Source organism: Homalodisca vitripennis, chromosome 1, assembly GCF_021130785.1.
Source record: "Homalodisca vitripennis isolate AUS2020 chromosome 1, UT_GWSS_2.1, whole genome shotgun sequence".
NCBI lineage: Eukaryota > Metazoa > Arthropoda > Insecta > Hemiptera > Cicadellidae > Homalodisca > Homalodisca vitripennis.
In genome coordinates, this window is record NC_060207.1 from 139921573 (window position 1) to 139947230 (window position 25658).

Below are 25658 nucleotides of genomic sequence, written 5' to 3' on the forward strand. Positions count from 1 at the left end.
GAGGGTCAAATTTATTTATTAAGACAAGGGGATGGTAATGGGTTCTCCACTGTCTCCTATTTTCGCCAATATCTTTATGGAGGAATTTGAGCAAAAAGCCCTGGCTTCGGCTCAGTTCAAACCGAAGATTTGGTGGAGGTATGTGGATGATACCTTTGTTCTTTTTCCTCATGGAGACACTGAATTGAATGAGTTTTTGAATCACATTAATAGTATTTCTCCTCCCATTCGCCTCACAATGGAAGTGGAAGTTCAAAACAAGCTTTCTTTTTTGGATGTGTGTGTATTAAGAGAGTCGGACGTCCTTAAGACTACTGTTTTTTTGGAAGAAGACACACACAGGAAAATATTCAAATTATCAATAAAACCATCAATAATCTGTCAAAAAAGGAGTGGCCTACTCGTTATTTGATAGAGCAAAGAGATTATGCTCAGATAAAGATGGATTAAAAAGAGGAATTTAAGAAATTTGAATCGGATCTTAGACGCAATGGATATCCTCAATTTTATTAATAAATAAGTGCAAACAAACAATCATTCATGAGTCAGAAAAAGAGAATAGTGATAAATTTGTGTTTATGTCAATCCCTTATATGCTGGGATTATCAGATAAAACTAGAAGAGTAGGTAGAAAGTACATTAGAACCACGTTTAAAACACACAATATTCTTAGACAAAGTCTCGTGAAAACAAAACAAAAAAATAGCTCACTGGATTCCAAAAACTGTGTTTATAAAATGTAAAATGTGGTTATAAAATGTAGTTGCAATAGGAAATACATAGGTGAGACAAAAAGACCATTAAACGTAAGGATAAAAGAACACAAGAAAGGATCTAACAGAAAAGTAAAAAATTGCACACCATTGTTGGCCTGAAGACCATCATATGAATTAGGATGAAGCCAACATAATAAATCGGGAACCTCATTTCTTTAAAAATAAATTAATTGAGACTATATACATTAAATTGACAGACCAACCAATCAGTTAACCATCAGTCGAGATTAGGCTGCTTTGGTTGCCAGTTCTGAAAAATTAAGTATCAAACAGATTAGATATTTGTAATAAATCAATGCAGAGTCACAGTATGGTTTTAAGAAGTTTGAGAAGAAGTAAACCAATAATAAAAAAGGCCCACTCCTATTCCCTTCCATTTTGCCGCCATCTTGTTTCTGCCGTGACAATTGACATTTGCTATTGGCCAGACCTATTGTGACCTGTATTCTGTAGTTCAGTTTTAATAATTAGTACTGTATTTAGTTTTTTGTTAAGTGTTTGTTTTAGAGGTAGTGAAATTGACACACAACATGGTGGTTGTGATTCCTGACTTAGGCGTGTCACAACACTCTGGTATGATTTGTTTATTTTAACCTACAGTAGTTTGTAATTATGTGTTAGGTTAGTTATTTACCTGAAAAAGAGATCAGATTGCAGATCTCGCAACATAATGTTGCTGATTTTTTGTATCACTGAACGATGGCAAATGTCAAAAAAAAAACCCTGTTTCCTTCGTTATTAGCAAGAAATGTTTTAATTTTCATTGCGAAAATGGTCGGTTGCCCTAGTAATATCACTTAATTCTTGGATAGAGAAATGTGTACCGATCCTAAACTCTAGAACACTTTTTGAGGGGTTCTATCTAAATCAATATATGTTGACACTATACAACTTCATTTTCAACTGATTTTTATAAAACATATAGCATAAAACTTCATTTTTTTAAATTATTTTGGATAACTTTGTTAACCAAATACATCCAAATTAATAGTGAAACAAATTTCAAGGATTTTATGAGGAATTTTATGTGGTGCTGGTTGGACTGTAACCTAGACATAGTTGTTCATCCCTGAAGAATAACATTGTAAGCCTGATATAGTTTATAAAAAAGGTCATGTCTAGTGTATCATTGACACAGATGGTAAATGGATATTTTTTTGTTGTTGCGATAAGTGACAAAGTGTAGAAATAACCAATCGTTAAGGGTGGCTTTGTTAGAAATACAATGCTAAGACCAATAGGATACTATTTTCTTTTCACTGTGCTCTATAATTTGGCCTACTCTGAGCACAAAGTTCTAAATTTGATCTCACATCTAAACTTTTAAAGATAATTACCACAAGAGAATATTCTGAGGAGCTATATGAATATTTCTAGATACCACCCAGAGTTCAGGAATTGTGATGTGTCCAATAGTCTCTTCACACTGTGAAATTTGAGTTAATCAAGTTGGTCAGTATTATGTGTGCAAGCTAGTGCCCTTCCTATAATTTATTTCCTTTTCTATCATTATATCTCTTTCTGTTAGTTTCCAGTTATGTTGCTGAATACTCAAAATAAAAAAATTGTTCTCAGAAACCTTCTAAAAATAAATTTGACACATTATCATATTACAATGACTGTCTTGATATACTGAACATATAAAAAGGCAATAGTGTAATTTTGTATGCTGTAACCTATGTAATTACACTTTTTTCATTAAAGTATTTAATAAATCACATTTATTCTACTGATAGTTATATCATAAAGGGGGAAATAAATCCCAAACATATTACCTAAATTTTTTCAACAACTAATGAAATTATGAAGATTTATTATGTTTTTGGCTTAGCATTAGTGAAGTCTATCACTCAGGAGTTGACAAAAGATCCTTTCTGTCTGTCCATAAGATATCTCAAGAACAAAATGAGTTATAAACATGAAATTTTACATGTAACTTCATTTCTACACAAGCAAGATCGAGTTTGATGATTGTCCCAATCTGTACATGGGGTGTTATTATTCTATCCTTGCTAAGCTTGTTAAATGACACTGGTCTGGCATACTCCTACTTTGTTTAATTATGATTTGTGCTTTACCAAAGGTGTGTTTTGTGTACTATGGTTGTTAATGCTTTATCAAGCTAGTTATGTATGTGTTTGAGCTACTTTCATGTCTCTCGTGTCATGCTGTGCTGTGTTTGTATCATTCTTATATTCTATATCATGCTGAGGTAACAGATGTGGATCAGTATGAATAATTAGTATTAGGCCATTGATTCTAAATTGGTTTAATCAAGAATCGATATTGATAATGAATCCTTCTGTAGCATTGATTATTTTAAGGATAGAGATAGATAAATTTCTTTCTACTGCGAGAATGCTATGAACAACGTCTTTCAAATAAAAATCAATCAAGATTCCAATGATTTACACTTACAGAGTTGAGAAGTCTTAGTTTTACTGTCACACTACAATTTGGTTCAGTCTTTATACTTTCCTTAAATGTAAACATTTGACTTTGATTAAAGAAGTTTATGGAAGTATTTTTGTCTTTCAGTGAAGGAGAATCCTACTGCTATGGAGAAGAGTGTTGCCACAAAGTACACTTCTGCCCATCAGGTATTAACTTTATTAAATTAATATTAAAAAGTTATCTTGGAAGTTATTGGCTGAGTAGACTGAAAAAGCCTGCTTGGAATCAGTTTCAGTGCAGGAATCCCTTGTGTGCTGGAATCAGCTTATATGGTAACAGTGTCAACACAAGTCCAATAATGCAATGAATCAGACATTCTAAAATTAATACTAAGAGATGTAATTGTGCTTTGAAGTAAAATCCTTTTATAGCATAAAAAATATTATATTTCACAAAGAAAAATTACCTTTTTTATTTTAAAACTCACAGTAAATTAAAACTCTAATATATATGTGATTTTATAGTTGTAACATTGAATAAACATTACTTTTTGCCATAAGGAGTAATAATAATATAAATAGACTACAATATTAATTTTTTATTTTATCATGTTTTCTAACAAGGTTAAATAAAACCTTTATTTAATTTTTTTTATTTCTTTTTTGCAGTTTCCAGAAGAATCTGATTCTGATCAATCAGATATAATTGGCCCTTCTCAAATCCTGGAAACTAAAACCTCCAGAAAGAGGAATCAAGAAAATCAAGCAACTCAACAGGCAAATGATAGTGATTTAAGTCAAAGTTCACAGTGTTCGGATACTTTCACTCATTATGTCAAGGGATTAAACAAACAAAACCAAACTAGCATTGTAATTAATGACTCTACATTAGAAGGAAATGAAACATCAAGCCTGAATGCAACAGTTAATCCACATAAAAATAAACTGGAACATGTGAATAAAACTGAAAATAATAATGTTGTACCAGAACATACAAATTCTGATGCTGGAAATGAAAACTTTGAAATTCCTGAGATTGTTTCTCCGAAAAAGGAAAATAATACAATAGCTTTTGTATCAGAATCTCAAAATGAAGAAAACATTTCATCTTGTAAAACTGTATCCCTTAAAGGGCAGCAATTAGTTTCAAACGCATTATCATCTTTGCAAGGCCCTAATCAAATGAATACACAAGAAACTAGTCGGAGACATGTTCCAACTGTTCAAAATAATAACTGTAAGAGGAGGCATTTATATTCAGTGGAAAACATGAACACTAAAGATTTTATCATGTCTTCTCAAGAAGACTTCTCTCTTGAAGTACCAACATACAAACTCAAGAAACCTGAACACACTGTGGTTCGACAACGAGGTGCAAACAAAGATAACATCAGTTTTTCTTACATTAATTTTACAGAAAAACATACAAAATCGGGCAGTATTCGTAACAGCAATATTTTTACAGACTTAAATGAGCTTGACAAAGATGATACATGTAACGATGAAAGAATGGAAGAACCTGAAAAACCTTCATTGAAAGAGAGAATTCCACACTTCACTTCATATAATGACAAAAAATTACGAGCATTAAATAAAACACCAGAAAATGCAAAGACAAGTGGACTATTTCCAGCAAAATCTGTTTATTCAGATTTTTCCTCTTCTGGGAAAGATTTGGTTGTGAAGAGGACATATGCCAGAAAAAAGGCCAAGAAAGGTATGAAAAGGATTAAAGTTATGTTGTCCTCTGATTCAGAATCTGATTCTGAACCACATATAAAAATGCCATTAGAAAAGGAAGTGGCTTTACATCCAAACCATGTAAGAGAATATGTGATGAGGTCTACCAAGAGAAGGGTAGATCCCATTCGGGATATGGTTTGTGCGGACGAAATGGAAATAGAACCAATGAATTTAGAAGAGCCTGCCTTTTTATTAGCAGAGTTAAGTGTTGGAAAACATTTAAAGAATAATACTAGTACTGCTATTAAAAAGGAGCCAAAACAGAAAAAGAATCAAAGAAAAACTAAAAATAAAAAGGTAGAGTCCAAAAAAAATACTGAAAAATGTAAAAAAGGTGCAAGGGGTCAGATTAAAAAAGCATGTTCACAAAAAGATGAAACATGCCTAGAAGAGAAGATGGATGATGTAGTAACTGCAGTTCCTCCAGTATTGGATTGTGTGAATTGTAAGTAGAACTACCTATAATATATTTTGTTCCATTGATTTAGCCATTTATGAGGGTTACCCAAAAAGTCAGAGAATATTTTGGTATGGTAAAAATAGTGAATGAATAATTATATTCATGAAATTATGCTCCCACATTTAAAACTAAACCTAATTGTTATTTTTTTACATAACCACCATGTTACTACTAACCCTTTGAGGTGCAGGTGCGCCAAAACTGCTAAGACCTAAAAATGTGATTTTGCAAACACTATATCTCATGTGAAATTTTGAGTGCATAAGAAGTAAAAGCAATAAATTTGGAAACACTTTCAACATAATAAAACGTACAAAACGGATTACAGTTATTTTCTATTATAGTATAAAAAGGTATATTATGTATATACAATATAACATAATTATTTGTGTATAACTATTATGTTTTAAGTTAATTTTGGGAGATAGCTATCAGAAGTATTTAAAATCAAAACTACAGTTCATTAAAAATCAAGAATAAATGCACTGAAATAATAATATTACATAAGCTATTGCATTATCCAGTTACATACAGTCCATTACTTAGTTTAGAGAGCAAATATGATGATTGTATTTACATATTTAAAACATTTTACTGTAGTTATCAATAATATTGTACAGATTCAAGATATGTTATTGTCTTTAAGCAATTTACATGCAATAGACAAAGCCAAAGCAGCAGTATTTAACAGTTTACCCTAAAACAATAGTATATTTAAAAGCATAAATAAATAATTAATTAAAATTCATAACTAAAACTTAATAAATAAACATGATACATATAAACTAAGTACAAATATTAAATAACAAATTAAAATATCAGGGTATTAATATTACATGTTAAATATTCACCAACAGGGTAGAAAGCATTAGTTTTCGACCATTTACTTAATACCATCTTAAATCTATTAATTTCTACACTAATGGCTCTCTGAGGTAGTTTATTAAATAATTTAATCTTCATGAAGATGTAGCTACTTTTTGATTTTTCCAACCTTACTGAAACTTGATTAAGTAAATAACTATTCCTTGTATTAAGGGTATAAATATCTTACCTACATGTAAAATTGTACAAATTTTCTTTAACACTAACTAGACAACAATAAATATACATACTAAGAAATATCATTATTTGAAGTATTTTAATAAAGGGCAAACACGACTCTCTTTCTAGTATAGATTTAACTGTCCTTAAAGCTTTCTTTTGACAAATAAAAATTCTATCTGCATGACTGCTATTGCCCCAAAGTGTAATTCTGTACAGGAGACGAGAATTAAAAAAGGTATAGTAGGCTGTAATCAACACTGATAAGTTGATACAATTTTTTGGTTTCCTTAACAAATAGGTATCCCTAGATAATTTTTGCACAGACTATTAATATGTTATTCCCAACTTAACCTGCTGTCTATGTGAATGCCAAGTAATTTAACAGGCTTACTATTTTCAACTATTTCCCATTCAGAGGGGAAATGATTTTTTCAGTTTTACTATTATTTACCATCAATCCATTTGATCTAAACCTTTCCAGAGCCATTACTGTAGAATTATTTTGTTCACTTATCAAATTATCTAAAGTTTTGTCACAGTGAAAACAAATAAATGTTAATAAACATGTTATATATGATTAAACATAATAGTATTGAATGACTTTTTACAATGAGTCATGCATCAGTAGAAGTACTAAAACACAAATGTTTCAATAAAGCAAACTTATTTGAAGTATATGATATTATTACTTTACATTACAGTAACAATTATTGTGTAAAACAAATCATCTATATTGTAAAAAATGTATCAGTGTGTATGTATTTAGTATTTTTTTTTTTACCTTGCTTCTGATTTAGGTTAAGAGGACCTATATTTATTGTAACGAGCATTCCTATTCTGCTTGATTTTTTTATAGTCTGGCAGAATGCCATGGGTGGAGTACTCACTGTTTACTTTACTACAATCTGCACTGATGCAAAGAAAAAGTATGATCTAAAATAAAGTAGCAGAACAACTAAATAACTACTTCATATGCGTTGCTGATGAAGCACTAGTTAAAGGCAATGTAACATGAGCTGCCACAGCAACCTAGTCAGATTCAGATGCAATCAATATCTCTCAGAACTATCATTCATCAATCCAGAAGAAATATCAAAAATAATTTAGTCATATAAACTAAATTGGTTTGCAGAACTGGATAAGGTTCCCCCACAGCTTGCAAAAATCTGCTCCAAAGAACTCATAACTCCATTAACAAGCTTTATTAATAAATCATTTGAAGAAGGATTATTCTCAAGTGGTCTAAAATGTTGAAAAGTCAGACCACAAAAAAGGCTCACTAACAGATCTAACAAATTATAGACCCATATCTTTAGTTTCCACCCTCCCTAAGGTAATCAAACAAGTAGTGCTTGCAAGATTAATGAAATATCTGGAGGATAACAGCCTGTTAATAGAAAAGCAGCATATATTTGTAAAAGAGAAATAACCTTAATAGCATTAATTAGCCACATGGCAAATGTAATTGATCAGCTTGAAAACAAAAACTAGTTATAGAAATACTACTTGATTTCAGCAAGGCGTTCGATTCCCTAAGGTTTGATCTCATCATCCTGAAACTTGAGTCATTAAGCATAGATGGAGCAGCAAAATCTATGTATCATTCGTACTTAGGTGGACAAAGCCCAATAGTTAAAGTTAAATCTACATCCAACAACATAGTACAGTATGTGAAATCCAATCCCAAAACAATAACAAGATGGGTGCCTCAGGGTTCGGTTCTGGGACCAGTTCTTTTATTTTATTTACCAATAATATGCCACAATACTCTGGTGATCTGAACACTTTTTTAATATAATTATGCTGACGATACTACTCTTGTAGTAAGTGATGAAACAGCTGTTAGGCTAAAAGAACACTCTTCCCAAAGCTTGAATAAGGCATATCAGTACTGCAAGGAAAATGATTTGGTTGCAAACATTGAAAAAACAAAGCAGATAATTAACTACCTTGGTAAACATTGTCACAAAATTAACAAATCATTTTATAAACAAGGATATCAATTGGCTTTCAAAACCTCGAACAACCTCAGACTTTTAATCAAAAACAAAAGCAATTCAATAAACCAAAATCAAAATTCAACAATAGTGGAGTACACAAATTAAATTGCAACGATTGTCAATCCCACTATATTGGACAAACCGGCCGATCCTTCAAAATTAGATTTAACGAACACATATAAAAGCATTGAAAACATCATCAAATTCAAAATATGCAGACCATTTAAATAACACCGGCCATACATACACTAACATCGAAAACAATCTTGAAATTTTACACACAAGCAAAAAAAGTCACCTATTGTCTACTTTAGAACATTTTGAAATTTATAAAAGTGCCAAAATTAACCATAATATATTATTAAATGATAAAGATTTTCTAACAAAAAATGTATTATTCGATAGACTTTTAAACAATATACATTGATTACACATAAAATTAAATACAACAAATTTAGCCACCAAGGTAGTGAAAAAATGCATGACAATTTGATTTTAATTATTTATTTTCATAATTTAACTTAACTTAGTACCTGAAGATGAATTCCCAGAATTCGAAATGTACATAGGATGAAAATAAAAGTTTAAAAAGTGTTAAAAGGTTTATAATTATATATATACAAAGCAGATATATTTCAAAAGTATAAAAGACACACTAGGTGTGTACAATGTAGTGCAAGAAGACAAGCTCAAACTGCTAGGAATGACAATTGATGCAAACCTCACTTGAACACCTCACATTGATAACTTTTACAAAATAGTTTCTTCTGGTCTTTTTTCTGTGAAAAGACTTAAACAAGTAGCTGATATTAATACTACCAAAACAGCTTATTTCGGACTGTGTGAATCACATTTATTAGGTATGGCCTTGTTATTTGGAGTGGAACTTCGCCCAGCATCATGGAAGGGGTATTGATTCTGCAGAAACGAGCTATAAGGGTACTTGCAGATTTATAATCTCTAGAAACTTTCCTTGCATTTTTTAATGTACTGGGAGTGATGACAGTGATCAACCTCTACATTCAAGAGATAATCACTTATGCTGACCATAAAAATCCACCACGTAACAACATCCACAGCTATCACACCAGACATGCTTCATCCTTTGCTATACCTCAATTTCACCTCACTCTATATGAAAGACAACCACTCTACATTGGCTGCAGACTACATAATAATCTCCCAGGACAACTGAGAAGAATGACAGGACAGGTCCTGAAGAGAGAGGTCAGCAAATGGTTGACAGAATGACCCTACCACAGCCTAGCTGAGTTATACAATGACAATTGATTTCACTGTATATTAAGATAACCTATTTTATTTTACCATATAACTTTCTGAAGCTAACAACATTGTAATTTTACATTCTATTAACTGTTTTGACCCCTTTGTATTTCTCTATGAAATGACAAATAAAGAAATTGATTAATTGATTGATTACTACTCCTACTATTTCCCTAATTTTAATCTGATTTACTTAACTTATGGCGTATAATTATTTGTCACTATGTAGCTTTAGATGATTTTGTTTCAGATTTACCTGCCAATGCAAATGAAATATTGGGTTTTAATGACATTGCATTGGAAATGTTCAACTGTACAGCATCTCAGGTACTTAAATTTTCGTAAATTGTGTAATATCTTATACTAAGATTTTGTTATGAGTTTACCTAATTTTAGGCATACAAGTTTATGTGTCAAGTGCATACAGGAATAACTACAGTTATAAAATATCAGTTTATATAATTTCATTAATCCAGGAACTGGCAGTCTTTTTGTCCTATATGGTAGGCCATTTTTGAGTGTTTTGCACCTGTAATTTAAAAACTTTGTAAAAATACAATATATGTGACACATGTAAACATATATGTGTAATAATTTTTTTAGGAGAAAGTAGAAATAATTATTATGTAAAAATACTAAGCATAGACCATTAAAACAATATAACTAAACAAAACCTTTTTTAATGATAGGACTGTATCTGGTATAGTGTCATAATATAATAAGTATTAGAATCTGAGATAACCAATTTATTCTTTATTTTATCGTTTCAGAAAATATATAATGGTATCCAGGTTCTCTTGAAGAAAAATTAAACATATTATTAAAACCACAAACAATACACAAAAAGCTAAATTTTTTACTATAGTTACGATTATTAAAAAAAATATAATTCTTACATTAAATGTTTCCAAAATATACAAAAATTTAGAGAATTAAAGTAATTACAAATCAATTAGAAATTAATAACCAATTTCTTAATTTTGTTAATATTTGAAAAGTGGTGGGATATACCTGAATTTGTTACTATGGGTACGATCATTTTCAAAAATTTAAATTAAAAAAGTCAAATTTTATATAGAAATATTTCACTGATTATAATAATTTTACAATAAATAAATTCAAATTTTGGACTGTTGCTGAAATATTGGCTTAGTTTGGGGTTTCAGAAAACATAAAATTAAACCTAGGTGTCACTGTCAAGGCCTTGGTTGTTGAGTCTTGTTGACAGGTTAACAAGTTCTTTAATGTCAAAATCAGCAACATTTTGGGGCATTATTGAAATTAGAGCCTAAAACAAAGCTATAACCTGACATAATAAACCATATTATCCATGATATATCATTAATATCGTAGCTCCCAAATACTCACTACACTGCACAATAGTCTAAATTGACTATTTACAACATATCACATATAAAATCATGAAATTACTAATAAAAACACTACATTTTGATTTTAAACATCCATAATAAACTTGTTTATAAGTAATTCACTCTGTCACAAAATAAATATCTTTTGAATTAAATCTAAAGACCAAAACAGACATACACTTGCTTCAAAATGGCGGGATGGCGACTATTGTTCTGACAATTTTATGACGTATTTCTGACATCACTGTATCTAAAACAGCAAAACGAATTTCACCATTGAAACGTCTTTCTGTTTGAAATGGTATGTAAATAGTGAAGGAAACAGGATTTTTCCGGACATTTGCCATCGTTCAGTGAAACAAAAAATCAGTAACACTACGTTTCGAGATCTGCAATCTGATCTCTTCTTCAGGTAAAGAACTAACCTAATACATAATTACAAACTAGGTTAAAATAAACAAATCATACCAAAGCGTTGTGGCACGCCTAAGTCAGGAATCACAACCTACATGTTGTTTGTCAACTTCACTAACTGTATAAACATGCACTTAGTAAAAATCTATACAAAACACTAACCATTAAAACTAAACTACGGAATACAGGTCACAATACGTCTTCATTTGTCTACTAACCACCTACGACTGACCAGAGGGACTAGCCAATGGTAATCGTCACGGCTGGCTAAAACAAGATGGCGGAAATAAAAAGGAAGGGGGACAGGAATGGGCCCTTTCGTTACTATTGGTTCATGCGAGATGAACTTCTTAAAACCATATTGTGACTCCGCATTAGTTTATTACAAATATCTGATCCGTTTGATACTTTTGGTTTTCTCTTTAGTTCATTTTTTAGAATTGGCAACCAAAGCGGCCTAATCTCGACTGATGGTTGACTGATTGGTTGGTCTGCCAATTTAATGTATGTTGCCTCAATTAATTTTCTTTTGAAGAAATGTGGTTCCCGATGTATTATGTTGGCTTCATCCCGATTCATATGATGGTCTTCAGACCAACAGTGGTGTGCAATTTTTGACTTTTCTGTGAGACCCTTTCTCGTGTTTTTGACAGAAAAGTCCGGAATAATCCTGTTTCCTTCACAATCCTTCCATCGTCAAAAATAACCTTCAAACAAAGAATGTAAATAGTGATGGTATTGTTTCACTTACGTACTATATGAACTGTCAAAACGGGTGCATGTCAGATCGACATTATAATGTCGATTGCTAGTTCCAGGGTTAAGGAACAAAAGTAATGATTAGGATTTTGGGACATCTTTAGATTACAAAGAACACAGCAGTATATGTTAAGTTTTATAGTTATCAACCCTAATTGTTGTAATCAACATTTAGTTGTTGGTCACATACCAATTATGGTTTATTATTAACATCCAAATGTCAGTTCAATATGCCACCACTATTTCATTTGTTATAGTGCAAAAAATGTATTGATGTGATTCATATACCATTTGAAACATTAGTTTCTGCTTTGTCTACTGACATTATTTTTGGTCCGTGAAACAAAAGTTAATTTTTTGTTTATTCCTATTTTGGGTTGTGTTTTGAATCTGTGAAAGTTACATCACCAGGCAGTACAAATAATTACTGCTTGAAGTCACTAAATTTGTAATGAAATTAGGTTTTTTTGGGGGATTTTGTGTGCATTTAAAAATATTAATTCTTAGTTTCCGTATACTTTTATATGATGGCTATCCAGAAAGTAAAGTACGTTTCACTCTGTAGTCGCTAGAGACGGGACTATTGCGGTCATTTTGATGTCAGGGCGTTTCTCTGTTTAGTGGCTTCCCAGCTGTGCTAGTGAGGGGTTACTGCCACTCCTTGATGTTTTACAATAGCAGTTTACAATATGTGACGATTTTTGTTAGCTAAACACAATAAACTAATTTGAGATTTATCGCTAACTCTGTGAATTTAATAGGAACGATGTGATTACTGAAGATGGAGTGCGTCTCTAAAGTGAATGAGAAGATTAAAGACTTTGGAAAATAATAGAACTCTCACTTAGTTTTCCTCAAATTTGAAGGAGTTTGTTACACAAATTTGTAATGCAGAAGTTAGATTACCATACATTTTGTGCAAGATGAGTATTGAAAATCTTAACAAAAACCTATGAAAATTAGCATATGGTTGCTTCATTGACATTTTTGGACGTTTACTTGTTGATTTTTAGAATGTGGCACAACCATAAATTCTGCGAGGTATTGTGATACCTTAAGAAGAGCAATGCAAAACAAGCACAGAGGGAACTTTAAAAATTTTGGTTTTTGCACGACAACGCCTGACAAAACATGGCAAGTTAGACTCGAGAAGTCCTGGATGCTTTTAAGTGAAAGGTGTATCCACATCCGCATTTTTTTGGCTATCTTAGATTTTCAATATTTTAGGAATAAAAACGTTTCCTAACCATGGGCCACCCAACGACTGCAGATGTTTTCTAACTTTATTCAAGTATAGGTATAACTTTCTTTAAGATAATACATATTCAAATTATATATCCAGAATATTATTCTCCATAATTCCTTGAAAAAGAAATATGTATAACACATCATAATCGCTGAAGAATGTAATAAAAAATCTATGTTTAAAGTTTTTTATTGACGATGGATGATTCAAAAGGATAGTAGGATTTTGGATATTTACCTTCATTATTATGTTATAAAAACAGAGCAATACATTTTGAACATTAAAATTTATACCCTCTTCCTCAGGCAACAACAAACCCTTAAACATAAAATACAATTGTATCATTACGTGATCAGTGACTTCTGTTACTATAATTAATTTATTTTGTTTGCAGGACATTGTTTGTTCTCAGGGTTCATTTAAAATTAATGACATGATCAAATTTGGGACCTGTTGTACTTTGAAAGTAAAGAATGAAATTCATAAAGTGCAAGAATTACTGCATAAAGAACGGTGAGTTGAATAAAGGATGTATGTTAATTTTTTACTGTAATTATATTTATACAAGTAATAATTATTCATAAAACTGTCATTTCTATACTGATTATATTTTTCATTACAATAAGTTATCAAAACATATAGTTTCTTTGTTATATTGATTGATTTCTTTCGATTTCTCAAATTTGAACATGCTAGCCCAACCTGTAATGTAATTTTTGTTAGAAGCTAAATAGTAGGTTTATTATTCTGTTATGTAGACTGGTATTACTGATGAAAAATGGGATGGGTGGAGTAAAGACCTCATGTATCATAGTGTGAAAGTTTTTGTTACTTACATTCCTGTCTGTTTATTATAATAATAGTATGTTATGTCAAGTACAAAATATTTTATTGATTTGAAACAAAATGAGTAGACTTACTCATGAAATTGTTAGTTTTTAAGTATAGTATCTGAAATCTGTGAGAAAATATTGTTTAGACTTTCAGCAATAAGATATGAATTGTCAATAAGACACAAATTCTATCTTGCTATCTATTTCTAAACTTGGGAGAGAGTTTCCAGATAGTTTTATTAGTTTTAGTTTACAGGTTTATTATTTTTAGTTTAGATTTTATTTATATTTTTATTAATAATATTCCAAAGAGCTATTGACTTGTTGTTTGAATGGGTATATTTTCAGCAGAAGTTTTTTTTGTCTAAGCTTTTTAAGTTTCATGTTCTGTGCTTTCTTTTTGTTATCCTGGTTATTGTTTTTTTTCTTATTAATATGTATAAATTGTAACAGGTCAAATTACGACATTTGAATATTCGCTGGGAATTGGCAGACTGTGACGTCAGTGAATCACATGTTGTCGGAATTGAGATTTATTTAATTAATAACGGAGAAGTATATTAAAACTTTATACGGGAACAAATTTTATTAATTAAAATGAATTAAACATAACCAAAATTCGTGTTTTACAAAAGTACTAAATAAAATTACGCAGAAAAGCCAATTGTGGGATAAAATGACTTGTATATTGATGACGTCATAAAGCACATTTTGCTAAAAATTTAAATAAAAAGCTTTGGAAAAATAATAAAAGAAAATAGAAAGACTTAAATTGATTAATTATAGTGAACGTGATAAATTTTGACAATTATAAGAAAAGAATCAAATTATATTTAATCGTGAAGACGCTGATTTGAATGGGAGAGGGGATGAGTATTGTTTTGAGTCGGTATGCGTAGTTTTATACGGAGAATCCTTCTTCTCTTTCTAGACTTGAAGCAAGGAGGTTGTGCAGTAGTGATAAAATTAATAGGAAACTGTATTATGGTGTATTGAAATTTTTATAAGGGATGGGATGTTATGTTAGATTCTCAAGTTATCAAAGCAAGGTGAGTGGAATTATATATGTAAGGACAGTGTAATATAAATAAATTGACATCAAGGTCATTTGCTTTGAGTTTTATTTGAGTGTCCCATCTATAAAGAAGTGTGATAGGAACTTTAATGGAGTGATATTGTTTTTTAACCATTATTCAATCTATTTAAAAACCTGACATAGATATAGACTTGTTGTTGGTGATATCAACAACACCACAGACATTAAATTTTGATAGTTATTTGGTATCAACTTGGAATAATGTGAGTTGGCCAACACGAGGTGATTTGCATGGCCAATGAGAGGGAGCACATTTTGAATACCGATTGGGAGAAAATTGGGACAACAAACGTGGGTCTGGAACGTGGCAGAGTTTCAAACAAACGAGGGGACCGTAGCAAAAGGATACAGCTAGCTTTGGGCAAATCTCGCAGCAAGATGGCTACCAATGCAATCCGCAGCAAAATGGCACACAACAACGTGGGGCCTCAACAACATTGAATACCGATACGCAGCAAATTGGCACAGCAACGCGATCCCCAGCAAATTGGCGCACCAACTGGAGGGCTCCAACTTCCACAACTAAATTTAAGTAGGTTAGTGGTAGCCTATTTTAGACTAAGTGAAAATCACTGTTTTTTATATAATTGTATTTTCAGGTGTGTGTCTAGAATAAGTATGATAAATTATTGTTAGCCTATAAGTTTGATAACTTTGAACACAGCCTTGTTATAATATAAATTTGTAAAATTTTCCTGGTAGGCTAGTAAAACAAATATTAGGCCTAAATTAATAATAGAAATTTTCAAATTAAACATAGGCTATAAAATGGAAGGCGAACAAAATAATGAAGGGCCCGCACCAATATTTGGACCAGTAGAAGTAGATCTTCATAGCCCAGGAGATACAGGGTTTTTAGGTTGGTCATCCCCTAATATAGTAGAACATGAGGCGTCGACTACAGATGACAGAAATTCATTAGAGAATGAGGTTAGCAGAGTCAGTAGTCCAGTAGGAGTTGATAGGGATGAAGGTCTTATTGCATTCATGAGGACTATGATGAATAGTCTGAATGAAAAGATGGATAAAAATAATGAGGAGTTAAAGAAAAATAATGAGGAATTAAGGAATCTGAATTATAAAATAGATCAGAATAATGAGGAACTAAAAACGGAAATTCAAAGAAGTAATGAGCAGTTAAAACGAGACATGGAACAGATGAGAGGTGAGTTAAACAATAAAATCGTAGAGATTACGGAGGTTATGAGAGTAGAGATAAATAAAGACTTAAATACTTTAAATAAAGAATTAAAGAACTTGGAGGAGGGGGTCAGACTTGAAATAAGCGAACAAGCTGAGAAAAACAAAGGTGAGAGGAGTAAACTTAAAAGTCAGGTTAGAGGAGAGGTTACTACGGAGATAAAGAAATTAAAAGATAAAAGAGAAGAAGATATGAGGGAAATTGAGAAAAGGTTTGTACACATTGAGGATGATAAAAAGAAAATAGATCAAAGATTAGAAAAGTTAAATAAGAGATTTAAAACAAGATTAGATGAATTAAATGGTAGGGTAGATAGGGACAGAACTAACTTAGAACTTGACCAGGATGGAGAAAATGGTAAGGCGAGTAAGGATGTAGAGAACAAGTCAATAACGGGCAGTAGTTTACAAGAAATAGAGGACATGGGAAATAGAGTAGAAAAATCCCTGAATAAGAGATTGGATGAAACTTTAGGGAAATTAGAAAACAAACAAACAACTAGAGAATATGATGATAAATCAAAGCATGGTGGGCATGAGAATAAGCCAACCAGCAAACACAGAAATATTCTTATTGGAATTTGATCCAATAAAAAATAATGTACATCCTATGGAATTTTTGGAAGCTTGTAAAAAATATATAGAGAAAAATGGAGAAGGATGGGACTTCCAGGTATTGATAATTTTAAAATATATGAAAAATTAAGCAGGAAAGTGGGGACGACAGCATATAAATAATTGGAAAAACTTTGAACAGTTTTATAGGAGTTTTAAAGGGAAATATTGGTCCATAGGAGAACAGAAAAAATTTGAAAAAGAACTAATGGGTAACGGTACATACAGGGTTGGATTTGATAATCTAGTAACCTATGTATTGGAATTTTATAATAAAAGCCAGTATTTGGAAACTAGAATTGACATGGGAACATTCCTAGCATATATAAGCAAACATGTTCCTAGAACCATAAGTAGTGCAATTGCTGCAGCCCAAAATGTTGAAAGATCAGAAGATCTAGAAAACCTGTTGAATCAACTTAATATACTGAATAGTGACACATATAGAAGTTATGACAGATCATTTGATATGAGAAATGAGACAACACTTAATAGGAATGTAAATCAATACAAGAATTTAGGACCTAGAGATACACCATATAGAGGGACACAAGTAAGAGGAAATAATTTGACTAGAGTAGGCTCATACTACAATAGGGACACATATAATAGGGAGAGAGTAGAGTTTGAGAATGATAGGAGAAGACAAAATGATAATAGGGGTGGAGGTACAAATGATTATGGAAAGGAAAAAGAAAGGTATGAAAACAACGAAACGAGGCATCAGAGAGATCAATATGATTATACAAGGGGAAGAGGAAGTATGAGAGGTAATAGATGACTAGAGGAAAACAGGATGGAAAACAAATGGGTAGGACAGGCTAGAATGAAGGAAACAATTGAGAAAAAAGAACCTAATTTTGAGGGATACCAAATGATAGGAGACTCTCAACTTAGGAGATTTGGGGAGAAAATAATGAATTTAAGAGGTGAATATAGAGAGAAAGGAGGAAAGAGAATTAACTTATGCATAGGAGGTCAGACAATTGAACAGTTGACCAGAGAACTAAAACATGCAAATAATTTAGAAAGACAGCTAATAGTAATGATAGGTACAAATGATTTATTAAGGGATAAAGATGTAAAAAGCATTTGTAATGATTATGACAAACTAGTAGAGGTTTTACTGGAGAAAGCTGAAAAAATAATCTTGGTAACAATTCCACCCATACCAAAGTTAGGTGACAATGACAGGAATCATTTAAATAAACTTGAGAGAATAAATGAACATATAAAAAGTAAAGAAAATAGTGAAAAAATTACAGTTTTAGAAGTGGCAGAGAAGTATTATGATAACTATGACAGTACAGACTGTAATGTGAAATTATATGAAAAAGAAATACTTTATACAGGAAAATGGTGTGAAGATTTAATACATCTGAATAAAGAGGGTCTAACAATTCTAGCAAATGAGCTTAGAAATCTGATAAGATCAGATAAGAAAAAATCCGGACTAAGACTAGGGGTGAATACAGCTTTTATACCAGAGAATGACATGTTTGAAGAATTGACCAATGAAGATAATTATAATAAAATTCCCATAAAACCAGTAGCAGAAGCACTACCTGAGATAGTTGGAAAAATAAATAAAGAGGAGTATCACATGATAATAGATTCAGGAAGCCAGGCGACAATAATGTCAGAAAAGTATTATAATGAGATAAAAGAAAGAAGTGTACTTGAAATTTTAGAGCTGCCGGTAACAAATTTGAGCATAATAGGAGTAACAGGTATTAGAAGTAAAAGGATAGATAAACAGGTCATGATAGAGGTGGAAATAGAGAATAAATTATTTCAAATAAATTTTCTAGTAGTTAAAGCAGTGAACTTGGGAATAATACTAGAATGTGACTTCTTAAGAGAACACAATGCAAAAATTGACTTTGAACATGGTAGGATAAAGTTGGAGGTAGATAAGGAAATATTAAATGTTGAATTTACTGAATCAAACTGTGAATCAGAGGATATAGTCAATGGTATAAAGTTAATTAGGTGCAATTACATAAATACATTAGTAAGTGAAGATGAGCTGAAGAATTCTTGGAACAACATAGAATTTCTATGTAAAACACATACAGAAAATATGAAGGACAAAGTTAATGATGAGAAGGATAAACAGGTTTTAGAAATATTAGAACATTGTGAAGTAAAGGAAAATGAAGATTTAAATAAATTAAAAAGTATACTGATGAAAAATGAAGATATTTTTTCAGATGAACCAGGTTGTATAAAGAATTATGAGGCCAAATTAAATATAACAAATGAAAAGCCATTTGTAGGAATATCCTATCCAATACCTTATTCTAAGAGGGAAGGTGTAAGAAAGGAAATAGAAAATATGTTGAAAGGAGACATAATAGAGGAGTCTGATAGTCCATATTCTAACCCATTGGTGTGTGTAGTAGAAAAGGATCTGTCATTGAGAATATGTCTAGATAGTAGGAATTTGAATCAACACATAATACCAGATAGGGAATCACCAATAAACATAGATGATGTATTAAAAAAGTTTATAGGAGTTAAATATATGACATCATTAGATTTATCACAGGGATTTCTACAAACACAATTAAGTAAAGAGTCCAGAAAATATGTAGCGTTTGTCTTCGAAGGAAGGAATTTACAATATAAAAGACAACCATATGGTTTGAATGTTAGTACTGCGTTGTTCATTAAAGGGTTAAACAAAGTATTAGGTCATGACTTGACAGAATTTGTAACTACATATGTGGATGATATATTAATCACTTCAAACACATATGAAGAACATTTAAAACATGTAGACCAGGTCTTAAGTAGATTAAAAGAAGGAAGAATAACAGTCAAATTAAAGAAATCACAATTTTTAAGGAAAGAGATAAATTATTTAGGATACATTATTTCAGCTGAAGGAATTAAAATGGATAAAAATAAAATTGAACAGATAGTGAATTTCAAACAACCTACAAACATAAAAGAACTACAAATGTTTAATGGATTATGTTTGTATTATGCAAAGTTTCAAAGACATTATGGTTATTTAATAGGACAGTTAAATCATTTATTGAGTAATAAAATAGAATGGAAGTGGACAGAAAAAGAGGAAAAGGCATTTGGACAAATTAAAACAGAATTTTTAAATGCAGTCATTTTAAAACATCCAGATTTTAACAAACCATTTTATTTAAATACAGATGCGAGTGACCTTAACATTAGTGGAATATTATATCAGTTAGATGAAATCAATGAGGAACAGGTGATATCATTTTATAGCAAGGCTTTAACACAAGCGCAAAAATTTTACACGATCACGGAAAAGGAACTGTTAGATGTAGTATTAACTTGCAAAAAATTTAGATCATATTTAATAGGACATCCCAGAGTGATAGTGAGAACAGATCATAAAGCATTGACATTCTTAAAAAGTTGCAAATTAACAAATGGTAGATTGTTGAGATGGGCTTTAGCATTACAAGAGTTTAATCTTGAAATAGAATTTGTTAAAGGGAAAGAGAATATTCCGGCAGACATACTGTCAAGGACTACACAAAAGGATAGTCAGAATTCAGTAGAAAAAGACAGTATCAAGGTTTTGTACAACAAAATTGATTTAGGTTTTAAAGATAGTGAGATAAAGGAAATATTAAAGAATCTAGATAAAAAACAAGAACAGGATGAGTATTTGAGAGATATAAAAAATATCTTAAATGACAGCGAAGGAGTTCATTATGGAAAAATAAATAAAATATTTATGGAGTATAGAGGAATAATTTTTAAGAGAAAGGATGAAAATAGTGATGTATGGAAAGTATGTATTCCAGAAGGTATTAAAAAGGATTTAGTTAATTTTACTCATTTAAAATATGGACATTTAGGAGGTCATAAAATATTCAATATACTTAAAGAGAATTGTATTTTCAAGAATATGGAAAGAAGTGTAAAGGAACAGTTAAAAAAAGTGTATATTGTGTCAAAAGAGTAAACATGGAAATGTAAGACAAGAAGGTAGACAAATGAATATAATATCTCAGAATGTGCTAGACTTGGTGTCAATAGATTTGATACGTCCATTACCAAAGGGAAGAGGAAATGTACAATACATATTAACAATGATAGATGTTTTTTCAAAATTTGTGAAATTATTTGCCATAAAGAAACCAAACAGTAGAAGTGTATTAAGTAAAGTAACTAAAGAGTTTATACCTCAAGTAGGAAAAATGAAAGCAATAGTCAGCGACAATGGTCCATGTTTTAATTCAAATTTGTGGAACACAACTCTTAATAACTTAAATATCAAAGTTTATCACAGCACACCTTATCACCCACAAAGTTCAATAGTGGAAAGGACAAATAAAGAAGTAAATAAAATTTGTAGGATATATTGTCACAAAAAACACACTCAATGGCCTGACATTCTGTTATTTGCTGAACATGTGTTAAACAATTCAGTACAGGACACCATTGAAGCGATACCATATGAAGTAATGTTTGAAAGAAGATCTGATAATTTTCTAAGTAAAATAATTAAGTTTCCAATTGAATATAAATTTGATCATTTGAACAAAATTAGAATGGTAAGGGAAAACTTAATAAGTAAGGCAGAAAAAAGGAATAAAAGACATGATGAGAAATTAAATCCAATTAAGTATAGAATAGGTGACAAAGAATTAGTAAAAAACCATATTTTATCAAATGCATTAGATAAGAAGATTAAAAAATATTTCTTACTTTATGAAGGACCATATGGAGGTCAAAATTTAACCTTGAGGGGAATAAGCCAGTTTTTCTTTTCAAATATTGTAGGCTCCCATGTAGTCAGCCTATGCCCCGTCATAATAATGACAAATAAACTTTTTCTAAAAACGGGCTGACATAAAAATATCTGACCATAATGGTCAGATAAAACAATAAAGAATATCAAATTCATTTGAAGCCAAATAACTGACAATAATAGTCAGATTAGTATAAGGTTGTAAAAATATTTAAAATAAGATGTAACAAGAATAATGTAATGTAGTGTACAGCGTGTGTAATATGTTTCCAGTAGGAGATGACAATATAAGGATATTACAATATTGTTTATCAGTAAGAATATGTTTAGGATTTTTACAAGGTATTTGTGTATTATCATAACTTGCGTGTGTAAAATCTAGTAGTGTTAACTTGTATTGAACATTATGTTATGTCAAAAGGACACGTTAAACATTATATTCAAAACGTGTAGAAGTTACATGTATTCAGTTTTTTAGTACTGTTCTTATATATATATATATATATATATATATATATATATATATATATATATATATATATATTCATTGATATTTGTATAGTTAATTATATTAATTGTAATTTGTGTAATAGTTTAATATTAATTGTAATTTGTGTAATTGATTTATATGTACACTGTAATTTATGTAACTGTTTAATATTAATTGTAATTTGTGTAATTGATTTATATGTACACTGTAATTTATGTAACTATTTAATATAAATTGTAATTTGTGTAGCTGATTTATATATTCATTGATATTTGTATAGTTAATTATATTCATTGTAATTTGTGTAATTGATTTATATGTACACTGTAATTTGTGTAATTTTTTAATATACATTGTAATTTGTGTAGTTAATTTGTGTTATATAATTGTAAGCATTTTGCTTTGCTTTGAGGGCTGTTTTTTTTTCAAGTTCCGATAGGCCATAAATAATAAACACATTGAGATAAAAAGATGATTTTATTACCAAAAGATTCGTAATTTCTTACTTATTTTTCTACGTAGTCACCAAAAATGTTGAGGCACTTGTCGTAGCGAGAGACAAGCTTTCCTATACCCTCCTCGAAGAAGTCTGCCGCCAGTGAGCTCAGGTAGACCCTTACAGTTGCTTGAAGCTCTTCGTTGTCAGCGAAGCGTCGTCCACCTAACCACGCCTTCATTTCTCGAAAGAGGTGATAGTCACTGGGCGCCAAGTCAGGACTATACGGCGGATGGTCGAAAACTTCCCATTTGAACTTTTGCAGAAGTTGTTTTGTGACATTGGCACTATGCGGTCGTGCATTATCGTGGATCAGGACCACGCCGGATGACAGCATTCCTCTCCGTTTGTTTTGTATTGCTCTCCGGAGGCGATGTAGAGTCTCACAGTATGATTCCTTTGTTATCGTTGTTCCCTGTTGCATGAACTCAACCAGAAGCACACCTTTTTGGTCCCAAAACACTGTAGCCATTGTTTTCCTTTTGGTCAAAGTCTGCTTGAATTTTTTGGGCTTGCTAGGGGAGTGAGTGTGCATCCATTGCTTTGATTGTTCCTTGGTTTCTGGATTTTCATACAGGACCCAAGTTTCATCCCCAGTAACAATAGACTTTAAAAAACTGTCTTTCTCGTTGTCATATCGCGTCAGAAAAGTTAGGGCTGACGCCATTCGCTTCGTTTTGTGATCCTCACTCAACATTTTGGGTACCCAACGGGCACACAATTTTCGGTACCCTAGCTCGGTGGTCACAATCTTGTACAAGGAAGACCTTGAAATGGCTGGAAATTCGGTAGAAAGTTCATCAATTGTAAACCTCCGTTTCTCCCGGATCGCTTGGTCAACTCGTTCAACCAAACTTGCAGTAGCGACCGACTTGCGTCCTTGACCGCCTTCGTCATGGACGTCTGTTCGACCTTCAGCAAATAGCCTACACCATTTTCTTATCGCGCTATCACTCATACAGTGTTCACCATACACAACACTCATTCTGCGATGGATTTCAGCAGCACTACATCCTTCAGCTTGAAGGAAACGAATCACACTTCGCAACTCACAACTGGCGGGAGAATTGATCGTAGCGGCCATCTTTACTCGCCCGTAGCTCGGCTACGACTGATGGATTGGAGCCGGCAACGGCGTTGGTTGTAGTGGGGGAGCGGCGCAATTGCACCACACGCAGCCCCGCCTCCCGCCACTACGCTGGTTATTTGGAGAAACAAACGGAACTTGAAAAAAAAACAGCCCTCGTATTTTACTTTCTTTTAAATGAATACTCTTACAGGTGTTAACAAATTATCAAGAAATTTAAATAATAGTTTAATTGAACAAAAATTTAAAAGATTTAATTACTTGGAGGAGAAATATAAATTGACAACAAATATGTGATCAATTTATATTTGGGGGTTGTGTAACAGGTCAAATTACGACATTTGAATATTCGCGGGGAATTGGCAGACTGTGACGTCAGTGAATCAGCAGACTGTGACGTCAGTGAATCACATGTTGTCGGAATTGAGATTTATTTAATTAATAACGGAGAAATATATTAAAACTTTATACGGGAACAAATTTTATTAATTAAAATGAATTAAACATAACCAAAATTCGTGTTTTACAAAAGTACTAAATAAAATTACGCAGAAAAGCCAATTGTGGGATAAAATGACTTGTATATTGATGACGTCATAAAGCACATTTTGCTAAAAATTTAAATAAAAAGCTTTGGAAAAATAATAAAAGAAAATAGAAAGACTTAAATTGATTAATTAAAGTGAACGTGATAAATTTTGACAATTATAAGAAAAGAATCAAATTATATTTAATCGTGAAGACGCTGATTTGAGCGGGAGAGGGGATGAGTATTGTTTTGAGTCGGTATGCGTAGTTTTATACGGAGAATCCTTCTTCTCTTTCTAGACTTGAAGCAAGGAGGTTGTGCAGTAGTGATAAAATTAATAGGAAACTGTATTATGGTGTATTGAAGTTTTTATAAGGGATGGGATGTTATGTTAGATTCTCAAGTTATCAAAGCAAGATGAGTGGAATTATATATGTACGGACAGTGTAATATAAATAAATTGACATCAAGGTCATTTGCTTTGAGTTTTATTTGAGTGTCCCATCTATAAAGAAGTGTGATAGGAACTTTAATGGAGTGATATTGTTTTTTAACCATTATTCAATCTATTTAAAAACCTGACATAGATATAGACTTGTTGTTGGTGATATCAACAACACCACAGACATTAAATTTTGATAGTTATTTGGTATCAACTTGGAATAATGTGAGTTGGCCAACACGAGGTGATTTGCATGGCCAATGAGAGGGAGCACATTTTGAATACCGATTGGGAGAAAATTGGGACAACAAACGTGGGTCTGGAACGTGGCAGAGTTTCAAACAAACGAGGGGACCGTAGCAAAAGGACACAGTTAGCTTTGGGCAGATCTCGCAGCAAGATGGCGACCAACGCGATTCGCAGCAAAATGGCACACAACAACGTGGGGCCTCAACAACATTGAATACCGATACGGAGCAAACTGGCACAGCAACGCGATCCCCAGCAAAATATCTATAAATTACAACAAGAATTGTATTTATTTGTATTTAAAATGAATATCCATTTTATAGTGTATTTACATCTCGTAAATTTCTGTAAAATATTGTTATAAAAACTTGTACCATCA

At 31.6% G+C, this 25658-nt stretch overlaps 1 protein-coding gene and 1 long non-coding RNA gene across 5 annotated transcripts in view; one reads left to right on the forward strand and one right to left on the reverse strand.

Annotated features, from left to right (window-relative positions):
* The window catches only part of LOC124372091 (synaptonemal complex protein 2-like), a 73820-nt gene that overhangs the window by 42173 nt on the left and 5989 nt on the right, over positions 1-25658 (forward strand). For 2 of the 3 annotated variants that reach the window (XM_046830461.1, XM_046830473.1), the window contains 4 exons: positions 3315-3376; positions 3839-5357; positions 9939-10030; positions 13887-14005. In XM_046830461.1, the coding sequence (XP_046686417.1) occupies positions 3315-3376; positions 3839-5357; positions 9939-10030; positions 13887-14005 (1792 nt within the window). The remainder of the gene's footprint in view (positions 1-3314; positions 3377-3838; positions 5358-9938; positions 10031-13886; positions 14006-25658) is intronic. The other variant, XM_046830467.1, reaches the window with a different exon arrangement.
* Positions 8996-25658, reverse strand: part of LOC124372112 — a 28941-nt gene continuing 12278 nt past the window's right edge. For both annotated transcript variants that reach the window (XR_006923311.1, XR_006923314.1), the window contains exon 3: positions 8996-10232. This is a non-coding gene — a long non-coding RNA (uncharacterized LOC124372112). The remainder of the gene's footprint in view (positions 10233-25658) is intronic.